Source organism: Triticum aestivum, chromosome 7A (assembly GCF_018294505.1).
Source record: "Triticum aestivum cultivar Chinese Spring chromosome 7A, IWGSC CS RefSeq v2.1, whole genome shotgun sequence".
NCBI classification, from domain to species: Eukaryota; Viridiplantae; Streptophyta; class Magnoliopsida; order Poales; family Poaceae; genus Triticum; species Triticum aestivum.
In genome coordinates this window covers 88,463,180-88,489,821 of record NC_057812.1, presented here as the reverse complement: position 1 = coordinate 88,489,821, position 26,642 = coordinate 88,463,180, and the positions used below count along the sequence as shown (strand labels likewise).

At 44.0% G+C, this 26,642-nt stretch overlaps 1 protein-coding gene across 1 annotated transcript; it reads right to left on the bottom strand.

Annotated features, from left to right (window-relative positions):
- Positions 1 to 5,365: 5,365 nt before the first annotated feature.
- Positions 5,366 to 8,286, bottom strand: LOC123149829 (protein DETOXIFICATION 34). Its single transcript, XM_044569569.1, has 7 exons — positions 7,940 to 8,286; positions 7,244 to 7,869; positions 7,077 to 7,133; positions 6,712 to 6,950; positions 6,512 to 6,630; positions 6,299 to 6,385; positions 5,366 to 5,677 (listed from the first exon to the last, which is right to left on the bottom strand). The coding sequence occupies exons 1-7, from the start codon at positions 8,165 to 8,167 to the stop codon at positions 5,603 to 5,605; spliced, it is 1,431 nt and encodes a 476-aa protein (XP_044425504.1). The 5' UTR covers positions 8,168 to 8,286; the 3' UTR covers positions 5,366 to 5,602.
- Positions 8,287 to 26,642: the final 18,356 nt, after the last annotated feature.

Sequence of the window (26,642 nt, the reverse complement as noted above, 5' to 3'; positions counted from 1 at the left end):
AATATGATTGCACCTAACAGTAATTGCACTTACTGATCGTTGACAGTTCAACTGTCGCATCATGTGTACACCTTTACAATTTTCATATATGTCTCCATATCTGATGATAAATCCAAGGACCCAAGAATAGGAATTGTAGAAATCGCATGATTCGGCAATTGTTCCAAATTTGACACCAATTGCAGGCCTAAACATGGGGTGACTTGTTTGTACAGTTGTCTACCATTCTATTTTTATTGCATCCGCATTGCTTTACCTGTGATTAAAGTTACACCACAATGATAATTTACTGGAATGTATGCAATGCACAAATAGTGATTTATATTCGCTAATGCATCGAACCTTTCGATCCACAAGTTGCATCTTCTTCTCTCTTTTTTGCGGGGAAGTTGCATCTTCTTCAGCTCTTTTGGATAAATTATATGCTGATGAGAGTCTCGCTTCGGTACACCCCCCCCCACCCACCCACCCCACTAAACTTATAAATGGCAATACAGACTTTTGGCAAATCGTACCCACTTTGTATGTATGATGGGTACGTATACGCCGTACGTGCCCATTAGCTAGTTTTTGTTTCCTTTTTTAACCTTAAAAAAAATTGGCACGTCAAGTTGGGTTCAAACTCCCGACCTCCTGGTGTACTTCCACACCATCTAACCAACTGGGAAAGCAACCTTGTTGTGCCTAGTTACTTTCTTTTTTCTTCATGTAGTGTGCCTCCTCTGTCTGGTTCTCTTGGATTTTGTTCATATTTTCCTTTTTCTTTTTGTCTTTTCTTAAATTCGTGGATTTTTTTATTCTGAACTTCTTCAAATTTATGAACATTTTTCTAATCCATGATATTTTTTAAAATTCATGAACTTTTTCCAATACATGTTTTTTCAAATAATTGAACTATTTTAAAATTCATTAAATTTTATTCAAATTGATGAACTTTTTCAATTTAGCAAACCTTTTACAAAATTCATGATTTTTTTGTTAAATTCGTGAACTTTTTTAAAATTTCGTTATTTCTGAACTTGAAAGGGGCCCAATTCGTGAGAAACTTTTTCCTTTCCATTTGCTTACATTCATGAAAAAAGTTCAAATAATTCTACAGAAATTTCATAAAAAAAGTTCATGTCTTTCAAAATTTCTCAATGTGAACATTTTTTGGATCTATGAACAATTTTTAAAAACGGGAAAACCTTTTGAACCTTTTTAAAAAATGACAGCATGAACATTTTTTCGTATTTACAAACATTTTTTGAATTTTGAACATTGATTAATAAGTGTGGCCAAACAATGAAACTTCATTTTTTGGAAATTCTGAACATTTTCTAAATTTTTAGAACATTGATTTATAAATATGAAAACAAGAAAATCTAAATGCTTATTTAACATGAAATATTTCGAAATTCTGAACAAAATTTTGAAATTCTTAAGACTCAATAGGAGAGAAGAAAAAAACAAAGAAAAACGTCAAAGAATATGAAAAAATAAAGTAGGAAAGAAGAAGAAAATAAAAAATGTGGTTCGGGAAGGTTCCCAAAACCGAAAACCCCGGATGGGAAGCTGAGGTTCTGAAAACAGGGAACACTATTTTTGTCCGTTTGAGAGCAAGTTGTTACTCGACATCCGTCAAATGATCCCAATTTCTTTTCATTGTCTTGTATTAGCAATTTAAGGTACAATGCCAAGTTGTTTTGGTATTTGATAAATATTGCATTTACTGGAGTTTTCTTCATAAAAAAGACTGATAAATGACCAAACGTGTCGCAACTTGCGTACAATGACGAAAATCGTTAAAACCTGACATGGATGCATATCATGGGCATGCCCATCTGCTTGAAAAAAGTTTGGGTCATTTCAGGGATGTTCAAAACAGACCATGTTGAATGGAGGGTGTCCATGTAGGCAAGAAGGCTCCATTTGAGACAATGCTGTATCTCGACATCCTTGAAATGGCCCCGATTTTTTTCCGTGGGCTTGTATGACCAATTCAAGGCATGGATGCATACTATGGGTCCGCCTACTTGCAAAAGTTATTTGGTTTTCGATAAGTTTTGCATTTTCTGAAGTTTTTTCGTGACAACTGCATATAAATGGCTAGACATGTCGCAACGTGCAGTCGGAGTTCGTTCAGACCTAGCATGGATGCATACTATGGGTCCGCCTACTTGCAAAAGTTGGGGTGATTTATCCATAGTAAAAAAACACTAGTTGAGAGGAGTGTACCACACTAGGCCACATAGGTGCATCTATGAGCATGCAGTTTTTCCTAATTTGAATATCTCTATTATTTGCATTTTCTGTCATTATCAATCAACATGAACATTTCCTTACGTCCTAAATATTTCTTGATATTTGTCAATAATTATGGAATTTCAACTTGTGTATGAAAATTTTACAAACTTCAACACTTTTCCAAAATTATAAATAAATTCCTAACAGGTGATGAAAATTTTGACCACAAATGGCAACCACCTACCTTTTAAAGAAAATATCAACTTTTTACAAACATTTCTTAAATTTGTGAATAAAAAATTTGAAAACGGGAACAAATTTTGAAATCCCATACCATGTTTTAAATCTTAAACAATACTTAAAAATAGGAAAAATTTCTGGCATTCCTAACAATATTTCAAATCTTCAGATAAGTTTCAAAAAGAATAATAAAGTTCAAAAGGGAGAATAAGGAATTAACAAAAAATAGAACAAAAAAATGCTTAGGCCTTAGCCCAACTCCAACTAGACTATGGCATCGCTCCCGTCGGGGGCCTGTTGGGCTGGCCCAAGCATTTGCGGACTATAGAAAAGTTCATTGATTTTGAAATAAATGTTCACAGATTACAAAAAAATTGCATATTTTCAATAAAAAATCACTAGAAAAAGTTACAAAACAGTTCTAGAAATTTATAAAAATCACAAATTTGAGAAAAAGTTCACGATTTCATTTTTTAATGTTAAAAAGTTCATGCATTTTAAAAAAGGAAACGAACAAACCCTCAAAATAAAACAGAACAAAAACTGATTTAAAAAAACACGAGAAAACCCCGGCCGGAAAGTTCACGAAGTTACATTGGCCACATAAGAAGCGAAAAACAGAGGAAATGGGCATAACAAGTAACCTATCCTATTTGGTTAGTAGAACTTGAAGTAAACCACGAGGGTTGGATTTCAAATCTCCCATGGCGCACATTTTTTGAAGATTAAAAAGAAAGAGAAAAAAGTATATCGGGCCGTGTATTATCGGCGAGGGTGACATATTTATAAAAAGATCATCCTACCCTCTATTATGAAGAGGTATGGAGAGATCTCATCTGTTGATTTGTTTAGATGGGTTGTACCGAAGCATAAGTAATGCTGAAAACGGGTAGTCTTCATCAAGCAATGGGTTTTTAGCCCCACTGAGCTGGAGAAGTAAAGGTTCTTCTACTATTGTAGACTGCACCTCACCATGGTTATCGTAATATTGACCAGGATCGACTTTGATAGCCAAGCTATCTTCCGACACATTCATCGATTAGTATATATGCAATATAACCTCAAGTTGGGCACATATATAGCATCATCCTCATAATTCGACGGTTGGTACCCACTTTGAACATTGGCAGTGTCATTGACAGATGATTCCCTGTTTACATGCATTCAATTGACATGTTCAGATACATGTATACTCTGTCAGTCCTAGTTGATCAAGGAAAGCACACAATGGAAGTGCATTACCTTGGTTCTTTAATAAATCTTTATATACTTTGGGTCTTTCCACAAAAGGAAGTAGGTCCATAAAACTTCCTCTCATGAAATTTGGTTCACCCTCCATCTAAAGAGTTGACAATATGTACAGAATTAAAAAAACTACTACCAGGTCTTATGTTTTGGAATGGAGGTATAACTTTTATAAAGGAATCTGATAAATACTGAATGTTTGGTACGAGCGCATGAAAACTCCGAACGCTTTCGATGGCAAGTTTAGTAACGCGAGGATGAGAACTTCAGTTGCCAATCATGGCAACTTTCATACTTCAGTTAATTTTTGACAGAAAGTTGTCGTGCTTGCCTCTAACTTGCCATCCTCTCGTCAACTAAAGTTGCCATGAAAAACATTTGGGTAGCCATGTTTAAAATCCGTATATTTGATACTTATCATTTTCGTTTATGAAAGGTTACTTCAGTTTTTTGGTTAAGATAAGCCATCACAATAATTATTATCATCTGGAACCAAATCACAATAATTGTTTAGCAAGTATAATCATGCGTTTGAGTATCTTAACAATAGTACTCCCTCTGTTTTTATTTACTCCGCATAGGTTAAATTTTATATACTTTTTACAAGTTTGCATAAAAATATATTAACATATACACCACTAAATATATATCTTTGGATTCATCATTGTATATATTTTCGCATCATATAAATTTGTTACTGTAAATGTTCATATTTTTTCTATAAACCTGGTCAAATTTTATAAAGTTTGACTTTAGTCAAAAACTAATATGCAGAGTAAATAGAAAAGGAGGGAGTACTTAAAATGTCACCACATCTAACTTGAAATCAAACTGAATAGGGATTTACCTTACGGATCTTTCTTGAAGACGATGTGATCTAGGTCTTTTAGAAAAGAAGATATCTCCTTTAGATAGCAGGTACGATTAGCTAAATCGTTGGCCATTGTCTCAATCTATTCAGTGACACACCTAGATCTATTGGACGCGCCCTTGAGGGTGGTGTGTGGGGGTCCATGATAGGTAGATGAGATGAAGTAGCTCGTAGCCGAACGAGTGGAGAAATTCGAGGATGAATGGGAGCTCAAACCCACAAATATGTAACCATGGCGACGAATGACGAACCAGAGTTTGGGAGGAAGAGGACGCACTGAGTTGTCGTGCGGTGAGGGGAACAGAGTTGATATTTTGAGACGCGTCTATCAGATATGTGGGCCCTGTATTATGTACCGTGTCAGAACGATTCGTTGTACAAGCGCTATTCTGGTATGGTCGATCAAAATCTGTTGGCTATTTTATACGCTGGAACTGAGCGCGGATCTTCAACAAGCTGCGAATGGAGGATGCTTGCCGGATACATCCGCTAGAAAATGCAATTTCGCCCACACTCTCACGTGACATTTTACACTTCAAAAACACGTCACGTGAGCACTGCCACTGCGTGACCCGTTTCTATGAAAAACCGGCCAACTCAAGTTGTGTGACAACTGACGTGCCATAGTAGTGACCTATGTGCACCAACAGTAGAAGTTGTGTGACAGGTTTTCGGTTTATAAGTTGGACGACTAGGTGCGCTCACCAGACACCAATGTCATTTACTCCGAAAAAAGCAGAGCGGTAACTGAACGGCAGAAGCTAAACACAAACAGATAGAAAATTCATTTAGGAAACAAAATATCAACATGAATACAAAAATTCACAATATAAGCACAACTTCCCGCCTCCGCATACAAAAATGTGCACAACCATTTAGACTCGTAACGATATAGTGCTTCAACAAGTTCGATCTGATTTCGGTACCCTATTGATACTAAAAAAATCACAATAATATATGATATCATCAATTCCAAGGCAAACAATGTTTATTAAGAAGCGATAAAAATTCTTAGGTGATCTAGTTATCTTCCAGCAGAGGTTTGGTTCCATCGATGCCGCCCCATTTTCGCACACGGCTCGATGCTAGTGCAGCCTGCAGTTGTAGACTATGAGATGAGCAAGGTGGAAAGCTCAACATTTCAATACAAATAACAGAAAAAATTTACATACTGATAAAGAAAGAAGCCATTAGTCATATGATATGTGTGGATACTGAAGATTGAAAAGATTTGATGACATGTGATTCTGTATCCACATCTATATCTATATCTATATCTATATAAAAGATCCAAAGGGGCAGATCAAATTAATCTCGGCCATCAAATCATGTCAATCCAACGACCAAGATTGCTTCAATGTCGAGCACTCAACACGTTTAGCGTGTAGTTAATTTCATGCCAAATATAATGGTAATCACATAATAATCTATATCTATACCAATATAAAAAGACCCAAAGAGGCAGGTCAAATTAATCTCGGTCATCAAATCATGTCAATCCAACGATCTAGATTGCTTCAATGTCGAGCACGCAACACGTTTAGCATGCAGTTAATTTCATGCCAAATATAGTGCTAATCACATAATAACATGGAAATAATATCCTACTTAATATCCGCATGCACCTAATATACTTTTAAATTAATGTGCATTGCATGTATACATTGACTAGTTTATTAAATTGGTGAAGACTGGAAGGGCAATGGAAAATCATACCTCTGCATTCCAATCTGTTCTCCACACGATGAAGAGTAAAATCAGTGTTTGAAGTGCAACCCCGGAAAGCATGCCAGCCCAAATCCCCTGGAATTAGAGCTAATGTTACAACTTCATAACTGATGTTGCAAAATCATAGAGACTGTAAATATTCTTTACTTGTTATTTTACAATTTGTGGTAGTTCAATCAAATAAGATATATAAAGAATTACCCCAACTCCATAGTTGAACTTGTAGCCGAGAAGATAGCCCAAAGGCAACCCGAAAACATAGTAGCAGACTAGGTTGATGTATGCAACAAGGCCTTGCCATCCTCCTCCAATAGCAACCCCTGAAGCATCATCAGATCAATATCATCAACTCCAGGGGATGAGTTTGAGGTGACTGATTTAAGAGGAAGAATGAACCGTACCTGAAACCACGGGCTGCACGCTGTTGAGCACCATGGTCAGGCCAAGCAGTCCTGCAATCTTGGAGACTGCATGCTGGAGCTCCAAATCGGTGGTGTAGATGATGGCGAAGTTATCTCTGAAGATCAAGACGAGGGCCATGCATAGCAGCCCGATGAGCAGCGACTCGGCGATGACGACGACGACGGCGTGCATTGCTGCCCTTGGACGGCCAGAGCCCAGCTCGTTGGAGACCCGAACACTGAAAAACGTAAACAGGTATACGTTCAACAGTTTATTTAGAAACTAAAATTTGATGGTTGTGGTGGAGCGATGGGTTGGTGAACAAGAACCGACAATTTAGATACACAGTTACAATTAACCTGACCTGATGGCAGCATTGAGGCCAATGAAGATCATACATTCCCAACCGTTTATATTCATGCTGAAAAATTAAGCATAAGTATTCTGTCAGCTTAATTATATGTATGACCAGTATTCTGAAGCATATATCTTTAGTTAGTAGAGAACGTTCGAAAGAAAGGTAACGAATACCAGACGCCAAGCGAGTCGACGGCAATCTGCGCATCCTGGAAGTTGCCGGTGAGGACGGTGATCATGCCGAGGTACCAAATCTCAAGGCAGAGCATGACGGCGGACTCGAGTGAGAGCTTGACGAACGCCCACATGTCGTGGAATGCGGCCATGGACCAGCCCCTCCAGCCGTCCTTGCACCAGCCGATGATGTAGGCGGCCTGTCCCAGCGCGATGGCCCAAAGGGAGAGGTCGTAGGCGGCGGCGGCGCCCGGGGTGCCCCATCTGAGGACGGTGACGAGGAGGTAGGTGAGCGCGACGTGGAAGCAGAGGCCGGCGACGCCGATCCAGGCGAGCACCAGGACCTTGCTCTGCGCCTGGAGGAACTTGCCAGTGGGGAAGTTGACGGCGAAGGACAAGGCCCCAGGGAGGATGTAGAGCGAGAAGCGGGCGGCCTCGCGCGCGAGGACGGGGTCCTGGCCGACGGCGAGGAGGAGCGGCTCGGCAAAGACGTAGAAGGGCACCATTAGGAGTGCGGCAGCGATGAGGACGATCCAGGAGCGCTGCAGGTAGACGCCGAGCATGGCCACCTGGCCGGCGCCGAACGCCTGCCCGCACAGCGTCTCCAGAGCGCTCCCCATGCCGAGCTGCACGAGCCCTCGCGTTGGCATCAGAAAATACGCAAGAATGGTGTGTGAAAGACCGTGCAAAGCATACCAAGAATCCGAGGGAGAAGGTGGAGAAGACGGAGAGGCCGATGGAGGCGGCGGCGAGGGGCAGGTTGCCGAGGTGGCCGACGAAGATGGTGGTGACGGAGCTGACGGCGTACATGCTGAGCGTGGCGATGGCGATGGGCGTGCCGATGCCCCAGAGGCGCTTGGACTCGTCCCACGCCATGCGTGCGGCCTCCCGCGCGGTGCTCACCGCCGCCGCGTCGGAACCCATCGCCCGCTCCCTCGGCCGGCTTGCAGCGTCAATGGTCTGGGTCGGCCCTCGCTACAAACCTCGAGGACGAGGAGCACTAAAGCGCGACATTACTCCAGCAGCAACCCGCGCGCGCGAGGACCCTCGATGACTGGGACTTGTCAGTGGTCACACACAGAAGAGGCCTCCACGATGACGTCCACGTGCGTTTGCCCAGAGAGTGAATCAATTCTTCTGCCGACCTTTTAGGCCTCCTTTGGTTTAGATGAATTTCATAGGAATTCTAGAGAATAGGATTCTTATAAGATTTTTTTCCTTTAGAGCCCTTTGGTTTATAGGAATGGATTCCTATTCCTACATAGGATTGGTTCCTATCCTCCATATTTCATAAAAAAATAAAAAAGAGACTAGACTCAATGGAAAAATTCTTTTGGTGTCAACCAAATGACATCTTGTTTACTATTCCTACTCATAGGATTTGAGATACATGTCAGTTCATTTCCTACAAGATTCCTATTTCTATGATAATCCTATCCTATGAACCAAAAGAGGCCTTAAAAGGAAAAAATGCCGACTGAATTGTACACTGGAATATAAAAAATGACCTAAGTGCCACACGTGTGGCACGAACACACACACGAAGAGGGACTATGGTATCCCCAGCCCACCAGGGTTCAAATCCTGGTACTCGCATTTATTCCTGGATTTATTTCAGTATTTCCGGCGATGCGCATTCAGTGGGAGGAGACGTTCCCGTCGATGACGAAACGCCTACGGTGACTTCGTAAATCTCAAGATGATATGTCGGCTCAGTCTTTCGGAGGTGCTCATAGGGGTAGGGTGTGTATGTGTGCGTTCATAGAGGTGAGTGTATGCGCGTGTATATGAGCGCTTATGTCTGTAGTGATGTTCAAAAAAAAACTCCAAACATTTTTTATGACAAGTTTAGTGACGCGAGGATGGCAACTCTCTTTTCAGATGACAAGTTTTAGTTCTTTTGGGAGGGGGTTGTTTTTTTAGATGGCAACTTTAGTTGTAAAAAACGTCAGGAGCCGGAATGCTTCGTGCCACATGTGTGGTACCTGGAAATTTTCTTGGCATCGATCACTTTTTTCTTCTTCCTAAGCGCATGATATGGGGAGGCCGAACCTCGCTAAAGAAGAAGCAGCCTCACTATCTATCTTAAGAATGTGGGAGTGCAGGCTCGCTAGGAAGCAGCAGCTCCAGTATCTATCTTAGGGATGTAGGGTGTAGAGGAATCACCAGAGTTGTTCACCGATGTTGGGCTTAAAGAGATGGCCAGGGCGGTGGCTAACACGACGGTGGGGAGAAGTCGAGGGGTGGGTGGGGCGGCAGTAGCCACCGACCGCAAGGGACGGAATCAGGCAGTTAGGGATGGCTTGGCCAGCGGCTACACGAGGACGCAGAACCTGGAGGTTGAAGATGAACAATACTCTGATCTATTTAAATCCGCTAGATGAAGTTCTAATGGCCCTTGATGAAAGTGACGAATGCAACATATTTTTCAGGCACCTGACGCATAGGTGGCTCACTATTTTACGATGGGAGGAGAGCTGCTTTATTTATTAAATGAATAAAAAAAGGTGCACAAAACCTCTTGGTTAATTAAAAAAAGAAAATCTGAATAACATAGTGGCAAACAGGGTACAACATCCAGCTAAATTAGGTTTTTCAAGGATACTTTGACATGTCAAAGCATCTATAATGGAGATGTGCAAATTTGACCTCCTATATGTCGGGGATGCGTCTGGATGGGACCATGGACAGGAGCCGATTATCCCTCATTTGCCCGCCATTGCAAACCACAACCCTATTTGCTGTTGGAGAACGTAGTAATTTCAAAAAAAATCCTACACACACGCAAGATCATGGTGATGCATAGCAACGAGAGGGGAGAGTATTATCTACGTACCCTTGTAGACCGAAAGCGGAAGCGTTATATCAACGCGGTTGATGTAGTCGTATGTCTTCACGGCCCGACCGATCAAGCATCGAAACTACGTCACCTCCGAGTTTTAGCACACGTTCAGCTCGATGACGATCCCCGGACTCCAATCCAGCAAAGTGTCGGGGAAGAGTTCCGTCAGCACGACGGCGTGGTGACGATCTTGATGTTCTACCGTCGCAGGGCTTCGCCTAAGCACCGCTACAATATTATCGAGGATTATGGTGAAAGGGGGCACCGCACACGGCTAAGAAAATGATCACGTGAATCAACTTGTGTGTCTAGGGGTGCCCCCTGCCCCCGTATATAAAGGAGCAAGGGGAGGAGGCTGGCCGGCCCTATGGGGCGCCAAGGAGGAGTCCTCCTCCTAGTAGGAGGAAGTGGGGAGGGAGAAGGAAAGGGGGGCGCCGCCCCCTCTCCTAGTCCAATTCGGACCAGGGGGAGGAGGCGCGCGGCCCACCCTGGCTGCCCTTCTCTCTCTCCATTAAGGCCCATATGGCCCATTACTTCTCGGGGGGGGGGGGGTTTCGGTAACCCTCCGGCACTCTGGTTTTCTCCGAAATCACCCGAAACACTTCCGGTGTCCGAATATAGTCGTCCAATATATCAATCTTTATGTCTCGACCATTTCGAGACTCCTCGTCATGTCCGTGATCACACCCGGGACTCCAAACTAACTTCGGTACATCAAAACCAATAAACTCATAATATAACTGTCATCGAAATCTTAAGCGTGCGGACCCTACGGGTTCGAGAACAATGTAGACATGACCAAGACACGTCTCCGGTCAATAACCAATAGCGGAACCTGGATGCTCATATTGGCTCCTACATATTCTATGAAGATCTTTTATCGGTCAGAGCGCATAACAACATACGTTGTTCCCTTTGTCATCGGTATGTTACTTGCCCGAGATTCGATCGTCGGTATCTCAATACCTAGTTCAATCTCGTTACCGGCAAGTCTCTTTACTCGTTCCGTAATACATCATCTCGCAACTAACTCATTAGTTGCATTGGTTGCAAGGCTCAGGTGATGTGTATTACTGAGAGGGCCCAGAGATACCTCTCCGACAATCAGAGTGACAAATCCTAATCTTGAAATACGCCAACCCAACATTTACCTTTGGAGACACCTGTAGAGCTCCTTTATAATCACCCAGTTACGTTGTGACGTTTGGTAGCACACAAAGTGTTCCTCCGGCAAACGGGAGTTGCATAATCTCATAGTCATAGGAACATGTATAAGTCATGAAGAAAGCAATAGCAACATACTAAATGATCGGGTGCTAAGCTAATGGAATGGGTCATGTCAATCACATCATTCTCCTAATAATGTGATCCCGTTAATCAAATGACAACACATGTCTATGGTTAGGAAACATAACCATCTTTGATTAACGAGCTAGTCAAGTAGAGGCATACTAGTGACGTTTAGTTTGTCTATGTATTCACATAAGTATTATGTTTCCGGATAATACAATTCTAGCATGAATAATAAACATTTATCATGATATAAGGAAATAAAATAATAACATTATTATTGCCTCTAGGGCATATTTCCTTCAGTCTCCCACTTGCACTAGAGTCAATAATCTAGATTACACAATAATGATTCTAACACCCATGGAGCTTTGGTGATGATCATGTTTTGCTCGTGGAAGAGGCTTAGTCAACGGGTCTGCAACATTCAGATCCGTATGTATCTTGCAAATCTCTATGTCTCCCACCTTGGACTAGATCCCGGATGGAATTGAAGCGTCTCTTGATGTGCTTGGTTCTCTTGTGAAATCTGGATTCCTTTGCCAAGGCAATTGCACCAGTATTGTCACAAAATATTTTCATTGGATCCGATGCACTAGGTATGACACCTAGATCGGATATGAACTCCTTCATCCAGACTCCTTCGTTTGCTGCTTCTGAAGCAGCTATGTACTCCGCTTCACATGTAGATCCCGCCACAACGCTTTGTTTAGAATTGTATCAACTGACAGCTCCACCGTTTAATGTAAACACGTATCCGGTTTGTGATTTAGAATCGTCCGGATCAGTGTCAAAGCTTGCATCAACGTAACCATTTACTATGAGCTCTTTGTCACCTCCATATATGAGAAACATATCCTTGGTCCTTTTCAGGTATTTCAGGATGTTCTTGACCGCTGTCCAGTGATCCACTCCTGAATTACTTTGGTACCTCCCTGCTAGACTTATAGCAAGACACACATCAGGTCTGGTACACAGCATTGCATACATGATAGAGTCTATGGCTGAAGCATAGGGAACATCTTTCATTTTCTCTCTATCTTCTGCATTGGTCGGGCATTGAGTCTTACTCAATTTCACACCTTGTAACCCAGGCAAGAATCCTTTCTTTGCTTGATCCATTTTGAACTTCTTCAAAATTTTGTCAAGGTATGTGCTTTGTGAAAGTCCAATTAAGCGTCTTGATCTATCTCTATAGATCTTAATGCCTAATATGTAAGCAACTTTACCGAGGTCTTTCATTGAAAAACTCTTATTCAAGTATCCCTTTATGCTATCCAGAAATTCTATATCATTTCGGATTAGTAATATGTCATCTACATATAATATCAGAAATACTACAAAGCTCCCACTCACTTTCTTGTAAATACAGGCTTCTCCAAAAGTCTGTACGAAACCAAATGCTTTGATCACACTATCAAAGCGTTTATTCCAACTCCGAGATGCTTGCACCAGTCCATAAATGGATCGCTGGAGCTTGCACACTTTGTTAGCTCCCTTTGGATCGACAAAACCTTCCGGTTGCATCATATACAACTCTTCTTCCAGAAATCCATTCAGGAATGCAGTTTTGACATCCATCTGCCAAATTTCATAATCATAAAATGCGGCAATTGCTAACATGATTCGGACAAACTTAAGCATCGCTACGGGTGAGAAGGTCTCATCGTAGTCAATCCCTTGAACTTGTCGAAAACCTTTTGCGACAAGTCGAGCTTTGTAGATAGTAACATTACCGTCGGCGTCAGTCTTCTTCTTGAAGATCCATTTATTCTCAATTGCTTGCCGATCATTGGGCAAGTCAACCAAAGTCCATACTTTGTTTTCATACATGGATCCCATCTCAGATTTCATGGCTTCGAGCCATTTTGCGGAATCTGGGCTCACCATCGCTTCTTCATAGTTCGCACGTTCATCATGATCCAGTAGCATGACTTTCAGAACAGGATTACCGTACCACTCTGGTGCGGATCTTACTCTGGTTGATCTACGAGGTTCAGTAGTAACTTGTTCTGAAGTTTCATGATCATTATCATTGGCTTCCTCACTAATTGGTGTAGGTGCCACAGAAATCTGTTTCTATGATGTACTACTTTCCAATAAGAGAGCAGGTACAGTTACCTCATCAAGTTCTACTTTCCTCCCACTCACTTCTTTCGAGAGAAACTCCTTCTCTAGAAAGGATTCATTCTTAGCGACAAATGTCTTGCCTTCGGATCTGTGATAGAAGGTGTACCCAATAGTCTCTTCTGGGTATCCTATGAAGACACATTTCTCTGATTTGGGTTCGAGCTTATCAGGTTGAAGTTTCTTCACATAAGCATCGCAGCCTCAAACTTTTAGAAACGACAACTTTGGTTTCTTACCAAACCATAGTTCATAAGGCGTCGTCTCAATGGATTTTGATGGTGCCCTATTTAACGTGAATGCGGCTATCTCTTGAGCATAACCCCAAAATGATAGCGGTAAATCTGTAAGAGACATCATAGATCGTACCATATCAAGTAAAGTACGATTACGACGTTCATACACACCATTACGCTGTGGTGTTCCGGGTGGCGTGAGTTGCGAAACTATTCCGCATTGTTTCAAATGTAGACCAAACTCGTAACTTAAATATTCTCCTACACGATCAGATCGTAGAAACTTTATTTTCTTGTTACGATGATTTTCAACTTCACTCTGAAATTCTTTGAACTTTTCAAATGTTTCAGACTTATGTTTCATTAAGTAGATATACCCATATCTGCTTAAATCATCTGTGAAGGTGAGAAAATAACGATATCTGCCACGAGCTTCAACATTCATTGGACCACATACATCTGTATGGATGATTTCCAGCAAATCTGTTGCTCTCTCCATAGTACTGGAGAATGGTGTTTTAGTCATCTTGCCCATGAGGCACGATTCGCAAGTACCAAGTGATTCATAATCAAGTGGTTCCAAAAGTCCATCAGTATGGAGTTTCTTCATGCGTTTTACACTGATATGACCTAAACGGCAGCGCCACAAATAAGTTGCACTATCATTATCAACTCTGCATCTTTTGGCTTCAACATTATGAATATGTGTATCACTACTATCGAGATTCAGCAAAACTAGACCACTCTTTAAGGGTGCATGACCATAAAAGATATTACTCATATAAATAGAACAACCATTATTCTCTGATTTAAATGAATAACCGTCTCGCATCAAACAAGATCCAGATATAATGTTCATGCTCAACGCTGGCACCAAATAACAATTATTTAGGTCTAATACTAATCCCGATAGTAGATGTAGAGGTAGCGTGCCGACCGCGATCACATCGACTTTGGAACCATTTCCCACGCGCATCGTCACCTCGTCCTTCGCCAGTGTTCGCTTAATCCGTAGTCCCTGTTTCGAGTTGCAAATATTAGCAACAGAACCAATATCAAATACCCAGGTGCTACTGCGAGCTCTAGTAAGGTACACATCAATAACATGTATATCACATATACCTTTGTTCACCTTGCCATCCTTCTTATCTGCCAAATACTTCGGGCAGTTCCGCTTCCAGTGACCAGTCTGCTTGCAGTAGAAGCACTCAGTTTCAGGCTTAGGTCCAGATTTGGGTTTCTTCTCTTGAGCAGCAACTTTCTAGCTGTTCTTTTTGAAGTCCCCCTTCTTCTTCCCTTTGCCCTTCTTCTTGAAACTAGTGGTCTTGTTGACCATCAACACTTGATGCTCCTTTTTGATTTCTACCTCCGCAGCTTTTAGCATTGCGAAGAGCTCGGGAATAGTCTTATTCATCCCTTGAATATTATAGTTCATCACGAAGATCTTGTAGCTAGGTGGCAGTGATTGGAGAATTCTGTCAATGACGCAATCATCTGTAAGATTAACTCCCAATTGAATCAAGTGATTATTATAGCCAGACATTTTGAGTATATGCTCACTGACAGAACTGTTCTCCTCCATCTTGCAGCTATAGAATTTATTGGAGACTTCATATCTCTCAATCTGGGCATTTGCTTGAAATATTAACTTCAACTCCTGGAACATCTCATATGCTCCATGACGTTCAAAACGTCGTTGAAGTCCCGATTCTAAGCCGTAAAGCATGGCACACTGAACTATCGAGTAGTCATCAGCTTTGCTCTGCCAGACGTTCATAACATCTGGTGTTGCTCCAGCAACAGGCCTGGCACCCAGCGGTACTTTCAGGACGTAATTCTTCTGTGCAGCAATGAGGATAATCCTCAAGTTACGGACCCAGTCCGTGTAATTGCTACCATCATCTTTCAACTTTGCTTTCTCAAGGAACACATTAAAATTCAACGGAACAACAGCACGGGCCATCTATCTACAATCAAACATAAACAAGCAAGATACTATCAGGTACTAAGTTCATGATAAATTTAAGTTCAATTAATCATATTACTTAAGAACTCCCACTTAGAAATACATCCATCTAATCTTCTAAGTGATTACGTGACCCAAATCAACTAAACCATAACCGATCATCACGTGAAATGGAGTAGTTTTCAATGGTTAACATTGCTATGTTGATCATATCTACTATATGATTCACGCTCGACCTTTCGGTCTCAGTGTTCCGAGGCCATATCTGCGTATGCTAGGCTCGTCAAGTTTAACCTGAGTATTCTGCATGTGCAAAACTGGCTTGCACCCATTGTAGATGGACGTAGAGCTTATCATACCCGATCATCACGTGGTGTCTGGACACGATGAACTTTGGCAACAGTGCATACTCAGGGAGAACACTTTTATCTTGAAATTTAGTGAGAGATCATCTTATAATGCTACCGTCAATCAAAGCAAGATAAGATGCATAAAAGATAAACATCACATGCAATCAATATAAGTGATATGATATGGTCATCATCATCTTGTGCTTGTGATCTCCATCTCCGAAGCATCGTCATGATCACCATCGTCACTGGCGCGACACCTTGATCACCTATCGTAGCATCGTTGTCGTCTCCCCAATCTTATGCTTCCACGACTATCGCTACCGCTTAGTGATAAAGTAAAGCATTACAACGCAATTGCATTGCATACAATAAAGCGACAACCATATGGCTCCTGCCAGTTGCCGATAACTTGGTTACAAAACATGATCATATCATACAATAAAATTTAGCATCATGTCTTGACCATATCACATCACAACATGCCCTGCAAAAACAAGTTAGACGTCCTCTACTTTGTTGTTGCAAGTTTTACGTGGCTGCTACGGGCTTTAAGCAAGAACTAATCTTACCTACGCATCAAAACCACAACAATAGTTTGTCAAGTTGGTGCTGTTTTAACCTTTGCAAGGACCGGGCGCAGCCACACTCGGTTCAACTAAAGTTGGAGAAACTGACACCCGCCAGCCACCTGTGTGCAAAGCACGTCGGTAGAACCAGTCTCGCGTAAGCGTACGCGTAATGTCGGTCCGGGCCGCTTCATCCAACAATACCGCCGAAGCAAAGTATGACATGCTGGTAAGCAGTATGACTTATATCGCCCACAACTCACTTGTGTTCTACTCGTGCATATAACATCAACACATAAAACTTAGGCTCTGATGCCATTGTTGGGGAACGTAGTAATTTCAAAAAAATTCCTACGCACACGCAAGATCATGATGATGCATAGCAACGAGAGGGGAGAGTATTGTCTATGTACCCTTGTAGACCGAAAGCGGAAGCGTTATATCAACGCGGTTGATGTAGTCGTATGTCTTCACGGCCCGACCTATCAAGCACCGAAACTACGACACCTCCGAGTTTTAGCACACGTTCAGCTCGATGACAATCCCCGGACTCCGATCCAGCAAAGTGTCGGGGAAGAGTTCCGTCAGCACGATAGCGCGGTGACGATCTTCATGTTCTACCGTCGCAGGGCTTCACCTAAGCACCGCTACAATATTACCGAGGATTATGGTGGAAGGGGGCACTGCACACGGCTAAGAAAACGATCACGTGGATCAACTTATGTGTCTAGGGGTGCCCCCTGCCCCCGTATATAAAGGAGCAAGGGGAGGAGGCCGGCCAGCCCTATGGCGCGCCAAGGAGGAGTCCTCCTCCTAGTAGGAGTAGGACTCCTACTAGGAGGGGGAAGGAAGTGGGGAGGGAGAAGGAAAGGGGGGCGCCGCCCCCCTCTCCTAGTCCAATTCGGACCGGGGGGGAGGAAGCGCGCGGCCCACCCTGGCTGCCCTTCTCTCTCTCCACTAAGGCCCATATGGCCCATTACTTCTCCCGGGGGGGGGGGTCCGGTCTGGCACTCTGGTTTTCTCTGAAATCACCCGGAACACTTCCGGTGTCCGAATATAGTCGTCCAATATATCAATATTTATGTGTCGACCATTTCGAGACTCCTCGTCATGTCCGTGATCACATCCGGGACTCCGAACTAACTTCGGTACATCAAAACCAATAAACTCATAATATAACTGTCATCGAAACCTTAAGCGTGCGGACCCTACGGGTTTGAGAACAATGTAGACATGACCGAGACACGTCTCCGGTCAATAACCAATAGCGGAACCTGGATACTCATATTGGCTCCTACATATTCTACGAAGATCTTTTATCGGTCAGACCGCATAACAACATAAGTTGTTCCCTTTGTCATCGGTATGTTACTTGCCCGAGATTCGATCGTCGGTATCTCAATACCTAGTTCAATGTCGTTACCGGCAAGTCTCTTTACTCATTCCATAATACATCATCTCGCAACTAACTCATTAGTTGCATTGCTTGCAAGGCTCAGGTGATGTGTATTACCGAGAGGGCCCAGAGATACCTCTCCAACAATCGGAGTGACAAATCCTAATCTTGAAATACGCCAACCCAACATTTACCTTTGGAGACACCTGTAGAGCTCCTTTATAATCACCCAGTTACGTTGTGACGTTTGGTAGCACACAAAGTGTTCCTCTGGCAAACGAGAGTTGCATAATCTCATAGTCATAGGAACATGTATAAGTCATGAAGAAAGCAATAGCAACATACTAAACGATCGGGTGCTAAGCTAATGGAATGGGTCATGTCAATCACATCATTCTCCTAATAATGTGATCCCGTTAATCAAATGACAACACATGTCTATGGTTAGGAAACATAACCATCTTTGATTAACGAGCTAGTCAAGTAGAGGCATACTAGTGACGTTTAGTTTGTCTATGTATTCACACAAGTATTATGTTTTCAGATAATACAATTCTAGCATGAATAATAAACATTTATCATGGTATAAGGAAATAAAATAATAACATTATTATTGCCTCTAGGGCATATTTCCTTCATTTGCAACCTAATATTTCCATATATACTCATCATACATAAATAAAACGAGCTACATTTGAACGAAAATTACCCTACTTCTCCTCGTCATCGTCGAAGATGTAGATGACACCCTTGTCAGAGCCACGGGCCTCATGGTCATTGGCGGCGGGGCGAAGCTCCGATGCCTCATCGTCGTCGTCCTTGTTTGTGAATAGCCGCTCCCACCTCATGTTCGTGAGGTGGATACGATAGGGTTCACCATTACCTCTGTTCGGACTAGAGTGACTCTAAGATGGCTTGGTTCTCAAACATGAGGATAGGCCAGGCGACGAGTGTCGCGAATGCAACAAAGGCAGCTTGCTTCACCTCCCCAACTGTTGCTCCGCTGTGAAGTGCTTCGACTCCGCCTCCGTGGCTTGGGCGAGGTGGAACTCCGCCTCCGCATTCTCCATGCCAAATTTGTCGTGATCCATCCCTGGCGCCTCCTCCATGGTTACCTCCTCCTCATCATCCTCATTCGCAAGGCGTTGGGCACGACGTATCTTGGCGGCACACACCTCCTGCGCGATCTACGCTCGACGCACATGCATGAGCAATTTTATAATATGTGATCTTCTGTCAAACCATGATGCAGAACGAGGTTAGAGACAAAGGGGAAGCGGTGTTGGCGGGGCTAGGAAGGAGAGGACAAAAGTGGAGGCGCTAGGGTTTACCCGCTCCATCCAGCTTTTGTCCCTCAGGTGGCGAGTCTGAGCGGCTACATGAATGTGTCATCGCCAAATCAAAGGGAATCCCGTCAGACAATGGGTTTACGTGCGGGTCTTGTCTGTCAGTTCGACATGATGGACGCGTCCAATGTCTCATATCCGCCCCTCATATAGGCTAGATGTAAGGAGTATCAAACAACCCGGATGTTTGGGTTGGGTTTAGAGCATCTACAACCGGATTTTACAAATCTGGCCCCTCAAACACCGGCGGATGCGCCCGGGGCGCGTCCGCGGACACTGGCCGGTCATGCCTCAAATAATGCAATCCACATTCGAATACCTCAAATCCATATTATTACATGCAACGTAGCGATCTTTAAGCAGAGCTCGTCCGGTCACCGTAGCCATGTCCGGCGGCCGGCTGCGCTCCCCAGAGTGCTGGCCCGGTCCCCGTAGAGTAGGGCATGAGAAACGAGCCAGCTCACGGGATTCAAGGCACCGCTGTCTCCCATGCCCTACTCTTCCTTGTCAGAGCCCAAAACCCGTTGGGTCCCGTGGACGTCAGATCGATGATGGATCCGTCCTGGGACGAGCCGCTGACGTCCACCATGATGCGGTTGCGGTGCCTGGACTGCTGCACCATATGGGGCACCGGAGAGTGTGACTCTGCCTCGTCGACGTCCATCGCCGCCTCCCGCGCCTGCTACCTTGCACGGCGTGCACACCATGCCATGTTCTCATCGGACAAGGCCCATGGTGCGTCCTGATGCTCAGCGCGCCAATAGAGGGGCTGCGCGTCCGCCACCGCATTCGGACACCAGACGGACCGCACCACCTCTGGCAAGGCAGCGACGACACACCTAGCGCCGGATCCATGCGCCATTTGGGCCAATGCAATGGATTTCCAACGGAAGGAGTCCGAGCACTGCCGGGAACGAGTCTCCTCCCAGGATCGGCGGAGCGCAAGCCGGACGGCCATGTCCTCCTCGGGGCCGCATAGGATGAGCTCAGGGTCGATGCATCTGAAGGTGAAGGACTCGGATCCGCTACCTGTCGTGCCTAAGATGAGTTTGGGTGGCGGAGGAGAATGGAGTGAAGTGGCTAGGGTTTGGTCCGGTGAGCGGATGGGAAGGAATATATGTGGGGTCGGGTGGGCCGGTGTGGGCCCGCACTGACGTGGCGGGCGTGCCCGGCCGCCCCATATTCGGGCTGGATATGAGGGGTACCGGTTAGCCCAGGCGTTTGAGGCCCATTCAAGACGTCTGTCTGAGTCGTAATTGTTGGGGAATGTAGCATGCAATTTCAAAAATTATCCTATGATCACGCAAGATCTATCTAGGAGATGCATAGCAATGATGAGAGGCGGAGAGTGTTTTCACGTACCCTCGTAGACTGAAAGTGGAAGCGTTAGCTTAACGCAGTTGATGTAGTCGAACGTCTTCTCGATTCAACCGATCAAGCACCGAACGTATGGCACCTCCGAGTTCTGCACACGTTCAGCTCAATGACGTCCCTCGAACTCTTGATCCAGCAAAGTGTCGAGGGAGATTTTCGTCAGCACGACGGCGTGGTGACGGTGATGGTGATGTGATCCGCGGGGCTTCGCCTAAACACTACGACAATATGACCGGAGGAGTAAACGGTGGAGGGGACACCGCACACGGCTAAGAAACAATTGGTGTGTTTAGAGGTGCCCCTGCCCCCGTATATAAAGGAGGGAGAGTGAGGAGGCCGGCCTAGGCGCGCCCCAAGGGGGACGACTCCAATTCCAATTCAGACCCTCCTTCCTTTTACCGGAGGGGGAAAGGGGGGAGGAGAGGGAGATGGAGAAGGAAAGGGGGGTTGCTGAAGGAAATATGCCCTAGAGGCAATATTAAAGTTATTATTTATTTCCTTATATCATGATAAATGTTTATTATTCATGCTAGAATTGTATTAACCGGAAACATAATACATGTGTGAATACATAGACAAACAGAGTGTCACTAGTATGCCTCTACTTGACTAGCTCGTTAATCAAAGATGGTTATGTTTCCTAACCATGAACAAGGAGTTGTTATTTGATTAACGGGATCACATCATTAGGTGAATGATCTGATTGACATGACCCATTCCATTAGCTTAGCACCCGATCGTTTAGTATGTTGCTATTGCTTTCTTCATGACTTATACATGTTCCTATGACTATGAGATTATGCAACTCCCGTTTGCCGGAGGAACACTTTGTGTGCTACCAAACGTCACAACGTAAATGGGTGATTATAAAGGTGCTCTACAGGTGTCTCCAAAGGTACATGTTGGGTTGGCGTATTTCGAGATTAGGATTTGTCACTCCGATTGTCGGAGAGGTATCTCTGGGCCCTCTCGGTAATGCACATCACATAAGCCTTGCAAGCATTGCAACTAATGAGTTAGTTGCGAGATGATGTATTACGGAACGAGTAAAGAGACTTGCCGGTAACGAGATTGAACTAGGTATTGAGATACCGACGATCGAATCTCGGGCAAGTAACATACCGATGACAAAGGGAACAACGTATGTTGTTATGCGGTCTGACCGATAAAGATCTTCGTAGAATATGTAGGAGCCAATATGAGCATCCAGGTTCCGCTATTGGTTATTGACCGGAGACGTGTCTCGGTCATGTCTACATTGTTCTCGAACCCGTAGGGTCCGCACGCTTAAGGTTTCGATGACAGTTATATTATGAGTTTATGAGTTTTGATGTACCGAAGTTAGTTCGGAGTCCCGGATGTGATCACGGACATGACGAGGAGTCTCGAAATGGTCGAGACATAAAGATTGATATATTGGACGGCTTTATTCGGACACCGGAAGTGTTCCGGGTGATTTCGGAGAAAACCGGAGAGCCGGAGGGTTACCGGAACCCCCCCCCGGGAGAAGTAATGGGCCATATGGGCCTTAGTGGAGAGAGAGAGGGGCAGCCAAAGGTGGGCCGCGCGCCTCCTCCCCCTGGTCCGAATTGGACTAGGAGAGGGGGGCGGCGCCCCCCTTTCCCTCTCCCTCCCCACTTCTTTCCCCCTCCTAGTAGGAGTCCTACTCCTACTAGGAGGAGGACTCCTCCTTGGCGCGCCATAGAGGGCCGGCCGGCCTCCTCCCCTTGATCCTTTATATACGGGGGCAGGGGGCACCCCTTGACACAAGTTGATCCACGTGATCATATTCTTAGCCGTGTGCGGTGCCCCCTTCCACCATAGTCCTCGATAATATTGTAGCGGTGCTTAGGCGAAGCCCTGCGACGGTAGTGCATCAAGATCGTCACCACGCCGTCGTGCTGACGGAACTCTTCCCCGACACTTTGCTGGATCGGAGTCCGGGGATCGTCATCGAGCTGAACGTGTGCTAGAACTCGGAGGTGCCGTAGTTTCGGTGCTTGATCGGTCGGGCCGTGGAGACGTACGACTACATCAACCAAACGCTTCCGTTGTCGATCTACAAGGGTACGTAGATCACACTCTCCCCTCTCGTTGCTATGCATCACCATGATCTTGCGTGTGCGTAGGAAATTTTTTGAAATTACTACGTTCCCCAACAGTGGCATCCGAGCCTAGGTTTTATATGTTGATGTTATATGCACGAGTAGAACACAAGTGAGTTGTGGGCGATATAAGTCATACTGCTTACCAGCATGTCATACTTTGGTTCGGCGGTATTGTTGGACGAAGCGGCCCGGACCGACATTACGCGTACGCTTACGCGAGACCGGTTCTCCCGACGTGCTTTGCACATAGGTGGCTTGCGGGTGACAGTTTCTCCAACTTTAGTTGAACCGAGTGTGGCTACGCCCGGTCCTTGCGAAGGTTAAAACAGCACCAACTTGACAAACTATCGTTGTGGTTTTGATGCGTAGGTAAGATTGGTTCTTGCTTAAGCCCGTAGCAGCCACGTAAAACTTGCAACAACAAAGTAGAGGACGTCTAACTTGTTTTTGCAGGGCATGTTGTGATGTGATATGGTCAAGACATGATGCTAAATTTTATTGTATGAGATGATCATGTTTTGTAACCGAGTTATCGGCAACTGGCAGGAGCCATATGGTTGTCGCTTTATTGTATGCAATGCAATCGCGCTGTAATGCTTTACTTTATCACTAAGCGGTAGCGATAGTCGTGGAAGCATAAGATTGGCGAGACGACAACGATGCTACGATGGAGATCAAGGTGTCGCGCCGGTGACGATGGTGATCACGACGGTGCTTCGAAGATGGAGATCACAAGCACAAGATGATGATGGCCATATCATATCACTTATATTGATTGCATGTGATGTTTATCTTTTATGCATCTTATCTTGCTTTGATTGACGGTAGCATTATAAGATGATCTCTCACTAATTATCAAGAAGTGTTCTCCCTGAGTATGCACCGTTGCGAAAGTTCTTCGTGCTGAGACACCACGTGATGATCGGGTGTGATAGGCTCTACGTTCAAATACAACGGGTGCAAAACAGTTGCACACGCGGAATACTCAGGTTATACTTGACGAGCCAAGCATATACAGATATGGCCTCGGAACACGGAGACCGAAAGGTCGAGCGTGAATCATATAGTAGATATGATCAACATAGTGATGTTCACCAATGAAACTACTCCATCTCACGTGATGATCGGACATGGTTTAGTTGATTTGGATCACGTAATCACTTAGAGGATTAGAGGGATGTCTATCTAAGTGGGAGTTCTTTAAGTAAATTAATTGAACCTAAATTTATCATGAAACTTAGTACCTGATAGTATCTTGCTTGTTTATGCTTGATTGTAGATAGATGGCTCGTGCTGTTGTTCCGTTGAATTTTAATGCGTTCCTTGAGAAAGCAAAGTTGAAAGATGATGGTAGCAATTACACGGACTGGGTCCGTAACTTGAGGATTATCCTCATTGCTGCACAGAAGAATTACGTCCTGGAAGCACCGCTGGGTGCCAGGCCTGCTGCTGGAGCAACACCAGATGTTATGAACGTCTGGCAGAGCAAAGCTGATGACTACTCGATAGTTCAGTGTGCCATGCTTTACGGCTTAGAATCGGGACTTCAACGACGTTTTGAACGTCATGGAGCATATGAGATGTTTCAGGAGTTGAAGTTAATATTTCAAGCAAATGCCCGGATTGAGAGATATGAAGTCTCCAATAAGTTCTATAGCTGCAAGATGGAGGAGAACAGTTCTGTCAGTGAGCATATACTCAAAATGTCTGGGTATAATAATCACTTGATTCAATTGGGAGTTAATCTTCCAGATGATTGCGTCATTGACAGAATTCTCCAATCACTGCCACCAAGCTACAAGAGCTTCGTGATGAACTATAATATGCAAGGGATGAATAAGACTATTCCCGAGCTCTTCGCAATGCTGAAAGCTGCGGAGGTAGAAATCAAGAAGGAGCATCAAGTGTTGATGGTCAACAAGACCACTAGTTTCAAGAAAAAGGGCAAAGGGAAGAAGAAGGGGAACTTCAAAAAGAACGGCAAGCAAGTTGCTGCTCAAGAGAAGAAACCCAAACCTGGACCTAAGCCTGAAACTGAGTGCTTCTACTGCAAGCAGACTGGTCACTGGAAGCGGAACTGCCCCAAGTATTTGGCGGATAAGAAGGATGGCAAGGTGAACAAAGGTATATGTGATATACATGTTATTGATGTGTACCTTACTAATGCTCGCAGTAGCACCTGGGTATTTGATACTGGTTCTGTTGCTAATATTTGCAACTCGAAACAGGGACTACGGATTAAGCGAAGATTGGCTAAGGACGAGGTGACGATGCGCGTGGGAAACGGTTCCAAAGTCGATGTGATCGCAGTCGGCACGCTACCTCTACATCTACCTTCGGGATTAATATTAGACCTAAATAATTGTTATTTGGTGCCAGCGTTAAGCATGAACATTATATCTGGATCTTGTTTGATGCGAGACGGTTATTCATTTAAATCTGAGAATAATGGTTGTTCTATTTATATGAGTAATATCTTTTATGGTCATGCACCCTTAAAGAGTGGTCTATTTTTGTTGAATCTCGATAGTAGTGACACACATATTCATAGTGTTGAAGCCAAAAGATGCAGAGTTGATAATGATAGTGCAACTTATTTGTGGCACTGCCGTTTAGGTCATATCGGTGTAAAGCGCATGAAGAAACTCCATACTGATGGACTTTTGGAACCACTTGATTATGAATCACTTGGTACTTGCGAACCGTGCCTCATGGGCAAGATGACTAAAACACCGTTCTCCGGTACTATGGAGAGAGCAACAGATTTGTTGGAAATCATACATACAGATGTATGTGGTCCGATGAATATTGAGGCTCGTGGCGGATATCGTTATTTTCTCACCTTCACAGATGACTTAAGCAGATATGGGTATATCTACTTAATGAAACATAAGTCTGAAACGTTTGAAAAGTTCAAAGAATTTCAGAGTGAAGTTGAAAATCATCGTAACAAGAAAATAAAGTTTCTACGATCTGATCGTGGAGGAGAATATTTGAGTTACGAGTTTGGTGTACATTTGAAACAATGCGGAATAGTTTCGCAACTCACGCCACCCGGAACACCACAGCGCAATGGTGTGTCCGAACGTCGTAATCGTACTTTACTAGATATGGTGCGATCTATGATGTCTCTTACTGATTTACCGCTATCGTTTTGGGGTTATGCTTTGGAGACGGCCGCATTCACGTTAAATAGGGCACCATCAAAATCCGTTGAGACGACGCCTTATGAACTATGGTTTGGCAAGAAACCAAAGTTGTCGTTTCTGAAAGTTTGGGGCTGCGATGCTTATGTGAAAAAGCTTCAACCTGATAAGCTCGAACCCAAATCGGAGAAGTGTGTCTTCATAGGATATCCAAAGGAGACTATTGGATACACCTTCTATCACAGATCCGAAGGCAAGACTTTTGTTGCTAAGTTCGGAAACTTTCTGGAGAAGGAGTTTCTCTCGAAAGAAGTGAGTGGGAGGAAAGTAGAACTTGACGAGGTAACTGTACCTGCTCCCTTATTGGAAAGTAGTGCATCACAGAAAACTGTTTCAGTGACACCTACACCAGTCAGTGAGGAAGCTAATGATGATGATCATGAAACTTCAGAACAAGATACTACTGAACCTCGTAGATCAACCAGAGTGAGATCCGCGCCAGAGTGGTACGGTAATCCTGTTCTGGAAGTCATGCTACTAGATCATGATGAACCTACGAACTATGAAGAAGCGATGGTGAGCCCAGATTCCGCAAAATGGCTTGAAGCCATGAAATCTGAGATGGGATCCATGTATGAGAACAAAGTAT

Excerpts from the sequence above, each read along its gene's own strand:
- LOC123149829 (XM_044569569.1), bottom strand. The coding sequence starts at position 8,167 with ATGGGTTCCGACGCGGCGGCGGTGAGCACCGCGCGGGAGGCCGCACGC. Across the intron at positions 7,134-7,243 it reads GTCGACTCGCTTGGCGTCTG|CATGAATATAAACGGTTGGG; the intron begins GTATTCGTTACC and ends TTAATTTTTCAG. Across the intron at positions 6,951-7,076 it reads GGCCTCAATGCTGCCATCAG|TGTTCGGGTCTCCAACGAGC; the intron begins GTCAGGTTAATT and ends TACGTTTTTCAG.